The sequence below is a fragment of the Sciurus vulgaris genome (genome assembly GCF_902686455.1).
Source record: "Sciurus vulgaris genome assembly, chromosome: 9".
Taxonomy (NCBI): domain Eukaryota; kingdom Metazoa; phylum Chordata; class Mammalia; order Rodentia; family Sciuridae; genus Sciurus; species Sciurus vulgaris.
Window position 1 is genome coordinate 101,309,010 of NC_136469.1, and position 10,033 is coordinate 101,319,042.

Here is a 10,033-nt window from a genome sequence, read left to right on the forward strand (position 1 = left end):
AAAATGCTATGGTAAGTACAAATTTTTGTATTGTAATTTATCGCTCTAGACTGTCAAATAACTGATCAAGTGACTAATAAATTCATCATCTATTTCAAAAAGTTGGTAAATAATACAATGAAACATTCTAGTAATTATGTCAGAAGTGTAAAATTTGGGTTTAACAGAATACTTACAGAGTCTTCTGAAAAAGAACGTCGGCAAAGATCTATAGGAAAAAATTGTTTTAAAATTAGTCTTGCTGGGTAATTCCCATTTCCTTTACCATTTCAAAAAGAACTAAATTACTGAGCAGAATATTTCAATATAATAACAAGCAAATGTAAAATCATCAAATATTCTATGTAAGTGTTATTGATCCTTGATTAGTTCTTTGGCACTGTTTTTCCTCTGTAGTATCTACACTAAAAGGTTTTTAAAGGGTATTTTAAAAACATGTAAATGTAATAAATATTAATTGCAAAACATCGATTATAGGAAAGCATAAAAATGAAGACAATAATCCTACTGGGGGTTGAACCCAAGGGTGTTCTACCACTGACCTACATCCCCAGTCCTTTTTATTTTTTGTTTTGAGACCAGGTCTCACTAAGTGGCCAAGGCTGGCCTTGAACTTGCAATCCTCCTACCTCAGCCTTCTGAGGCTCTGGATTACAGGTGTGTGTGTCACCATGCCCAGCTGCTCTTATTTTAGCCTTTAACATTTAATAGTAAAAACAGACTCCATTTTACCTTTTCTTCCTTTTCCCCATTCACTGAAGTCCCCATAACATCAATTTTCTGGCTTTTAGGCAAAATGTGTACAGAAGAAAAATCTAAATGTTTCAGGAATTGAGATCAGACATAGCTCTATTATAATAAAATTTTTTTTCCTCTTTTATTTTTGTTTTGGTGCTAGAAACTCAACATAGGGTTCTGTGCATGCTAAGTTCATGTTCTACTTCTGACTTACTCCCCCAGCCTATTTTTCTTAATTAAAATCTTCATGAGGCAGGCACAGTGGGCATGCCCAGCAACTTGGGAGGGAGAGGCAGGAGGATTCCAAGTCTGAGGACAGCCTCAGCAACTTAGTGAGCCCCTAAGTAACTTAGCAGGATTCTGTCTCAAAAAAAAAAAAAAGGGGGGGGGGATGGAGATGTAGCTCAGTAGTAAAGCAAATTATGGTATGTGCAGGAATTAATATATATCATAATTCATTTCAATTTTATATATAACTATAATGCATCAATTTAAAAAAGTAAAAAATAGGCCATTGTACAGTGGTTGCATGCCTATAATCCCAGTGGCTTGGGAGGCTGAGGCAGGAGGATGGTGAGTTCAAAGCCAGCCTCAGCAACATAGCAAGGCACTCAGCAACTTAATGAGACCCTGTTCCTAAATAAAATGTAAAAATGGGCTGCGAATGTGGCTCAGTGGTTAAGCACCTCTGGGTTCAAACCTCAGTACCAAAGAAAATAAATAAATGAAAAATTTAAAAAAAATTTTAATTAAAAAAATAAATAAATGGAAGACCAATAAAGGAGAAAGAGCAGGTAATGGGGAGGGAGGAGAATGGGGAAAGAGGAAGTACTGGGGATTGAAATGGAGCAAACCATGTTACATACATTTGTGAATATGTCAAAATGAACCCCACTGTTATATATAATTATGATGCATTAATATATATAAAAAAGCTTCAAAATACATAAATATCATATACATAAACACAGTAAATGGAGTTAAAATATGCTTCAGTGGTGCTGTAATACGTAAATGTAATATATGTATGTGCATGCACACACAAAAGCAGACCATATTACTACCTACTTGAGTAGAAATAATAACTAGTATTACTAGTATAACAATAATAACCAGTATCTAGTTTTTATCAAATGCCATGTACTGTTGTAAATGCTTGAAATTAAGTCAGTTAGTTTACATTTAATATCCACAGAAATTTGCTTAAAATCCTACTCCTCAAAGTTGAGACTTTAAGGTCTAGTATGACTAAAAATGGACAAATGGCCAGTTATGGTGGCACGCTCCTATAACACAGCAACTTGAGAGGCTGAGTAAAGATGATATCAAATTATCAAATTAGAGGTCAGTCTCAGCCACTTAGCGAGACCTGGTTTAAAAAAAAAAAAAAAAAAAAGGGCTGGGGATATCACTCAGTGGTAAAGCGTTCCAGGTTCAATTCCTAGTAATAAAACAAAACAGAAACTAGGTAAATGGAGCCAGGCACAGTGATACATGCCTACAATCCCAGGTACTTGGGAGGGTGAGGCAGGACAAATGCAAAGCTAGTATGAACAATTTAGCAAGAAAGACCCTGCTTCAAATTAAAAAGGACTGGGGATGTTGCTCAGAGGTAGAGTGCTTGCCTAGCATGAGTGAGGCCTTAGGTTCAATCTCCAGTACAGAGGGAAAGAAAGACAGAGAGAGGAGGAGGTAGGGAGGGAAATTGGAAGAAAAATGAATGAGTGGACTGATTTAAGGATTAGACAGAAACAGAAACATGGTCAAAAAGAGGCAGCCAGCTGGATGTGGTTGCACATGCCTACTTAATAATTCTAGCTATTCCGGTGGCTGAGTCAGGAGGATAGCAAATTTGAGACCAGCCGTGATAACTTTACAAGAACATGTCTCAATAAAAACTAAAAAGGGCTGAGGATATAGCTCAATGGTAGAGCATTCCTGGGTTCAATCACTAGTAAATAAAAAACAAAAACAGGTATGGACTAAAGTAAAGGTCAAGATTCATGATTTTCACGATGGTCACTAATAGAGAAGGGGAAATTTGATAAGAGTATGTTTTCATGTTGGTAAAATAGTGTGGAGTCTAATCATAGTCCTTTCCCCTATATCCACCACTTTTTATAGAAAATAGTAATCTTTTCAAATGATACTGTTTTGTCTCCTTTGTCATGAATCAGATGGTGTTATGTTTGGTTTTGTTTTTGGACTCTGTATTCTTGTCTATTAGTCCATTTATTTATACAAATACAAATATTTCCCTAATTTACAGTTTTTTATAATTACACTGAACAGTCTTCTGGCAGTTCAAGTCAATCAGCTTTTTTCTTCTTCCCTCTTTTCCCAGGCTATACTTTGCCCTTTGCATTTCTATGTAAATTTTATAATTAGCCTGTGAATCTCCACTGTTTGCATTTTGACTGAAATTGCATTAAACCTGAAGACTGACTTGGGGAAAATTGGTACCTTAACAATTAAAAAAAAAAAAAAACAGGGCTGGGGACATAGCTCAGTTGGTAGAGTGCTTGCCCTGGATTTAATCCCCAGCACCGCAAAAAAAAAAAAAAAAAAAAAAAAAAACAACTACCAAAAGGTCAGAAGATCTTAAAATGCTGATGCCTCAGTAACTTCCATTTAATAATTTCACAAACAACAAACACAACATTTTGTTAACACTCTACAAAGTTAGATTCACATTATATTTACAGATAACATTAAGAAACTTCCAACCTTCAGCTTTTTGTAGGATTTTCATTGCCTGGTTCAGTTGGCCTTGTCCTATCAGGGCACATGCAGCATTGTAGCACAGTTCATGTGTGCCTTCTTGGAGGCCCAAGTTCTCCTGTTGTGGAGCAAAATACCAGTCAAACACTAGACATGAATGCTATTTATGGCTATATGAGTATACAAGGGAACTCACTGGAACCACTTTTTCCCAATTGCTTTGAGCTGCAACCACTGCTGAAAGGTTTGTTTTCCTCTCCTCATCATAGTCATCTTGAGAGTTTCGGACAAGATCTCTATACACAGCTAAGCATTCATCATAACGTTCCAAACGGTATAGCTGAAGGAAAAAAAAAGGGAAAACGTCAGAGGAAACTAATATAACATCATATCTTTAACAACATACTAATGCTTTTTGGAACCACTAAGTAGGAAACCTAATTAAGTATAATAAGGCAATCAATCATCTCTTATAATTTTTATATCAGTTTTGTCTACTGTTAACACTTTCAAAAAACTACTAGCAATGAACCTTTACTATATTAGATTAATAGGCATGATTAAAATTTAGAAAAGTAATTTTCTTTACTTTTCTTTTTGAAATTAGTTAAGGGTCTAAATGGGTTGTGAAAGGAAATCTTTCTATAGAAGTCTATCCTGTTACCTGAATCTGAACTACAATGAAAACATTTTTCCACAATACAAAATGATTGCTAAGTCCCTGTAAACAAAATAAAATGTTAACAGAAAGACTTAGAATTTCCTAGAATTCACTATGTACAATCTTCATTTTCTGTTTCTCAGAAACTAGTTATTATACAGTTGTCTCAAATATCCAAAACATAATTCCTTGCCTATTTCACTCAAGTTTTTGTTTTGTTTTGTTTTGTTTTGTTTTTGCACATTAGGGCCTCCCACATGGAAGGACAACACACTATCACTAAGCTACAACCCCAGCTCTTTTTGAGACAGGGTTTCACCAAGTTACCCAGGCTGGCCTAAAACTTACAATCTTCCTGCTTCAGCCTCCCAAGCAGGTGGGATTACACCTGCCTCTGCATCCAGTTCAAGTTTTTTTTAAAGGACAATAACAAATGTCACTCTGGGTCAATCAGTTCACCATGTGTAACAGAGATTAGTGCCCTTCATCTATCATTAGAATTTACCATTTATTCAGTTTATGAAGCCCTCTCATCATTAGTAGCCCTATTTTATATTAAGACATAATGTCTTGAGCTGGGGTTGTGGCTCAGTGGTAGAGCACTTGCCTGATAAGTGTGAGGCCCTGGGTTTGATCCTCAGCACCACATATAAATGAATGAATGAAGAAAGAAAGAAAGAAAGAAACCTTATCTTAAAATAAAAAAGACTCAATGTCTCAAAATTCTGGGAAAATATTTTCATGAATAAAATATTTTTTAGGAGGGGAGATATAGTCACCTAAATTCTTCTCTATCATTATTTTCTTTTTAGAATAAAATGCCAATTAAATACTTGCAAGAAATATTGTTTCAAATTTGTGTGAGCATACAAGCTCACTGGCCTTTATTCTTCTAACTAAGAAGTTCAATTTTCATGAAATAGTTCTTTCATTTTCCTGAATTTTCTAATTACCCAGGGGGAGTCCTTTGTTCACTGAACACTACATATAACTATTCAAACAAAGATCAAGAAGAGGGAATATGTTCAAACCTCAAGAACTGGTTTGGTGGCCAGTTTTGTGGAGCATCAGGATGGGCTGGGTTTCCTCATCCTTGCTCCATGCTACAGGTAGTCATGCTCACCCAGAATGACTGTCAACAGGTGTTTTAAAGCAGTAATTACCACTTGTCCATAAAGCTCCTTTAATTTGTCTGTCTGCTGGTTGGCACTTTCTATTGTCTTCAAGGCATTCTCAATTCTGTTCAGCCTGTACTCACAGTATGCCTTCTCAAAGGACAGAGAGTTACTAAAGAAAAAAAAATCTGATTATTACCTAACAATGAAAAGCACTCCTTATATGCCAGACACTGCTCTAAACCCTTGATATATGTTAATTTATTTAATCCCAACAGCAAAAGATAAGAAATTTTAAAGATTAGTGACTTGTTCAAAAAATCATAGGCTATGAAAATATTACATCCATTTCCCTAGCCTCTTTCTTTTCTGATATTAACAGTGTTGTTGGCCTCCTGACACTAACAATTAAGAAGCTAATCATGAACCAGCTAAAAAACCAAATGTCTTAGACACAAAGACAATTGTTAATATTTAAATGGGATACTTAAGAAATTTCTCAAATATTATTTATCAAAGCAAATGGCAGTATCTTTTACTTACTTACCAACAAACTTTTTGGAAAATTTCTCTATCTCACAAAAATAGTCAATATTCAAAATTCTGAATTTAGGATAAACATATTTACCAGTAGAAAACTGAACCCCTTTTATTTTTAAAAAACTGTTAGAACTAGTTTTTAATCTGCAATGCATTTATATGGCACAAGTACAAAAACAAAAAGTATACATTGAGGTTTTACTTCCACTGTTATCCAAATGTAACCTATTCCTTCTTATCCTCTATAAGTGATTATTATTCATTGTTTCTCCTTCTAGTATTTGTTTTCACGAATACAGCAAATATATAAATAAATTCTTACCCCCCTCCTCCTATAAAAGGAGGTGTACTAAATACAATTCTGCATCTCAGAAACCATTATTCCATTAATGAATAAATATGCTACAAACTTAATTTCAATACATACTTCTTTTGAGAGCTAAGCATGACTAATAAAAGTCAAATTACAGTAACAATTCATAATATAAATTCACATTTTGTGAAACAATAAATGAAATAAAGGAAAAGACAAAAACAACAACAACAAAAAACCACCCCTGCTACACAGTCTAAACACTATTAAAGAACTATGACACTAAAAGATCTTAACCTAAAAACATATGCTACTAAATAATTCTCAACAAAGTTAGGCACAGAGGTCTGGCTAAGACTGTCATACCATCCTAACAACCTCTGTCAACTCTGATGCTTATCTACTCTAGAGTTAAACATCCTTATCCTACATATTCTGTCTTCTGTATCATTTTTTTTTTAACTTCTAAGTTGTTGTTCCTATTTTATGTTTATGTTCCACATCCTTCTACAGTTTACCTCTTTCTTACTGATTCAAAAGGAAGAGATTAAATGTCTATTAAAAGTGTTTCTAATAACTATACAACTAACTGAATCACTTACTTGGCTAACACTTTGGTATGAGTATTGATGACATTCAAGGCTTCTTTGAAACTTCCATTCTGGATAAGGCAGACGACTTTACAGTGCAAAGCAGTTACATCATCCTTATTGATCTGCAGTACTGGAGAACAATTTAAAGAAAGTCATTTTGGGGATGGGGGTTACCGCAGATTAAACTCAGGAGCACTTAACTACTGAGCAACATCCCTAGCCCTTTTTTATTTTGAAGCAGGGTCTCGCTAAGTTGCTTAGGGCCTCACTAAGTTGGAGCTGGCTTTGAACTTTTGATCCTCCTGCCTAAGTCTCCTGAGCTGTTGGTATTACAGGCATGAGCCACTGGGCCTGCTAACCCTAGGTGTCTTGAAGTCTTGGAAAAATAATTTAATAACCAAATCTGGTTTTCTGATATACAGAATAAGCATGAGAACATAACTTATTTTACAAGGTTATCAAGAACATGAAATGAGCCCAGCATGATGGCTCATGCCTCTAAATTCCAGTGATTTTGGAGGATGAGGCAGGAGGATGGTAAGTTCAAGGCCAGTCTCAACAAGTTAGGAAGACCCTGACTCAAAATAAAAAATAAAAAGGGCTGGGAATGTAGTTCAGTGGTAAAGCACCCCTGGGTCCAATCCCCAATACAAACAAAACAAAACAAACAAAAAAACATGAAATGACGATAGTCTGGAAAAATCTTACAAATTATAAAGTACTACATGAACACAATTTATCTTGTTGGCAAAATTTCTGAAAAACATTCAAGATTTTCCTTTTCAACCTAGGTGACCAAAAAGAAATAGAAAGAAGGACTCAGGTGACCAAGATTTAATGCCAGTGTTCAGTGTCAAAACAGCCAGGATGGTAATTGCCCTCATTCCTGGGCAACTAGAGGAGTCCAATTTTCAATCTAAGATCAAAGGAATTTCTAGTAGTTAATATATTCTGCAAACAGCCTTTGTGATTAAAGAATTTCTGCAAAACACTTACTACACTGCTACTTAGTGTACAGTATTAGTAGTGAGCCTAGCCAAAGGTTAATTAAGTTTAGGAATCAAATAACTAGGTAGATATTTTCTTCAATATCTGAAATCACCAAAAGTGCATAGTGGGCATTTATCATTACTTTTCACAACAACTCAGCAATAGGCTGTGGCAAATTATTTGTTATTAAATTATGTTAACTCCCACACCTTTTGTTACCCCTGCTCTGCACAGCTAAATGGTTTTTGTAACTACATTTCAAAACCTAACATATACAAGTTGCAGCTTCGGCAGATAAGAGAGGACGACTGAAAGCATTAAAATATACTTTCAATACTATACTATAGTTAAGTAGTAGAGGATAAAATGTAATGAGTCACTCACAATGAAGGCTGAAAAATTTGAAATGATCACTTTGGTGGAGGTGGGGGGCGGGGTGCGGGGAAGCCAAACTTTTCTTCCGAGATTATTTCAAATGTTGGTGCTTTCGCATACCCATTTTCTGGTCAAATGACACTGGTGAGATTCTATGTGGGAATGACCTGAAGAGCAGCCCTACTCCTGTCGAATCCGTACAGCTTCCACCTTGTCAGCACCAGCTTGTCAATTACGTGTCCCAGGCAGGTTCCTTCCCCGGCCCAGACCCAAGAGATCAAGCTCCCTGAACAACACTTGATTCCTCAGTTCAAGAGGAAGAGCAAAATGAAAAGTGGAGTGTTTTCGAAATAAGGCAACAGAGGAGTCAAATAAAACAGTTCGAAAGAGGCTCCAGGAGCGGCGGTCTCTTTAAATCCCTCCCTCGAGTCGCGCAGGGGGAAGTACACGTGGCTCTAAGCAACCCCGGACCCCCGTGTTGCCCAGTTGCCGCAAAGAGGCTGCGACCCGCACCCCCCAGTCGTTGGGTCAGAGCCAGAAGAACGCCAGGGTCTCTGGCTGCGCGCGTCTACCCAGAGGTGGTCGCGCGCGCCGGAAACAGGCGGCATCCTCCCGGCGGCTCCGGCCCGCCCCGGCCTCCGCCCCAACGCTTACTCTTGTTGACGGTCTTGAGAGCGCGTGTGAAGTCGCCGTTCTGCCCGAAGCGGTTCACCTCACTCCACAGCGCAGGCACCGAAACCCCCCCGCTGCCGCCGCTCGCCATCTTGGAGGAGACGCGGGGAAGGGCGGGGTGACCTCTGCCCCGGAAGAGGCTCCCCCAGTGGGCAGAGCAGAGGGGAAGTTGGTGGTTGCTAAGCGTCGCTCGGTCGGGAGTGTTGCTACCCCTGTGTTAGGGATCGAAACCGTAATCTTCCGGTCTCGTGGCAAGAATTTCGCCTACATAGGCTCGGTAAACCTGGAGTGAGGAGATCAGGAGCCGCGAGGAGGTTTCGAAGGGGTTCACCAAATCGTTTCATGTCGAAGCCGCGTGCATTTATAGGGCGACAGATGTGGGCCGAGTGTGTGGCCCGGCGACGGTCTGCCGGAGATTAGTCTATAAAGTGGTAAATAATAGGAACATTGGATTGAATGGCCTACTCTGCAGACATTCATCCTGTCACGTCCTTCACGATTCCTGTCACTCTTCCTCCGACAACCTAGCGAACTCGTTTGTCCTACTGTATCTGGGTTAAAAGTTGCTTCTGTGAGGAAGCTTTCGGGCTTGCGGACTGGGCAACGTTCTAGCTGTTGTCTCTATGACTTTGTATGGTGCGGATTCAGCCTGCTCGACCACCGAGCTACACCCCCAGCTCCAGGCTCTTTTACCAGCCCTGATCATTAAGGCCTCTCACACTGAAAGGTCTATAGAGACCTTATTTACTTTGCTTCTACTACTGTATCGGTAGGATCTGACACACCGCCTTACTTTTTATGAGTACCTTATCTGCTTGGTATTCTTACTTTTATTTTGTACCAAAGATTGAACCCAGGGGCGCTTAACCAGTGAGCCACATCCCCAACCTTTTTTATTTTGAGACAGGGTCTCCCTAAGTTACTGAGGCCCTTTTTGAACTTGTGACCCTCCTGCTTCAGCCTCCTGAGGTTGGGATTACATGATTAATCAGTTTTTAAACTGAACGAGATTTGCTTCATATTTCTTACCTAGTCTGTGAATGTTTTAAGGGCAAGTATGTACAGCAACTGGCTATGTTGTATGGTGTCTGACACATTTCATGTCTGCTCAGTGTAACAATGCAAAGGTAGCATTAAAAGCAGAGTGAGCTCTAGGCATAGGTGGGTATAATCTTCATGGGTTAGTAAAAACTATGAGTAGAGTTTGGGACTGTCACTGACTCTGGAATTATTATAGGTTTCAAGCCAATTATATCTAGATTTCAGGGATGTTTGTCCCAAATGATATTTGATATACTCAAATTGTGTGTTAATT

The 10,033-nt window shown here is 38.1% G+C and overlaps 1 protein-coding gene across 1 annotated transcript in view; it reads right to left on the reverse strand.

Moving 5' to 3' along the window:
* Positions 1-8,856, reverse strand: part of SRP72 (signal recognition particle 72) — a 29,540-nt gene extending 20,684 nt beyond the window's left edge. The window contains exons 1-6 of the mRNA XM_079153770.1: positions 8,701-8,856; positions 6,691-6,811; positions 5,284-5,407; positions 3,656-3,799; positions 3,466-3,577; positions 177-208 (exon numbers count right to left, since the gene is read on the reverse strand). Coding sequence (XP_079009896.1) covers positions 177-208; positions 3,466-3,577; positions 3,656-3,799; positions 5,284-5,407; positions 6,691-6,811; positions 8,701-8,809 — 642 coding nt within the window. The 5' untranslated portion in view covers positions 8,810-8,856. The remainder of the gene's footprint in view (positions 1-176; positions 209-3,465; positions 3,578-3,655; positions 3,800-5,283; positions 5,408-6,690; positions 6,812-8,700) is intronic.
* Positions 8,857-10,033: the final 1,177 nt, after the last annotated feature.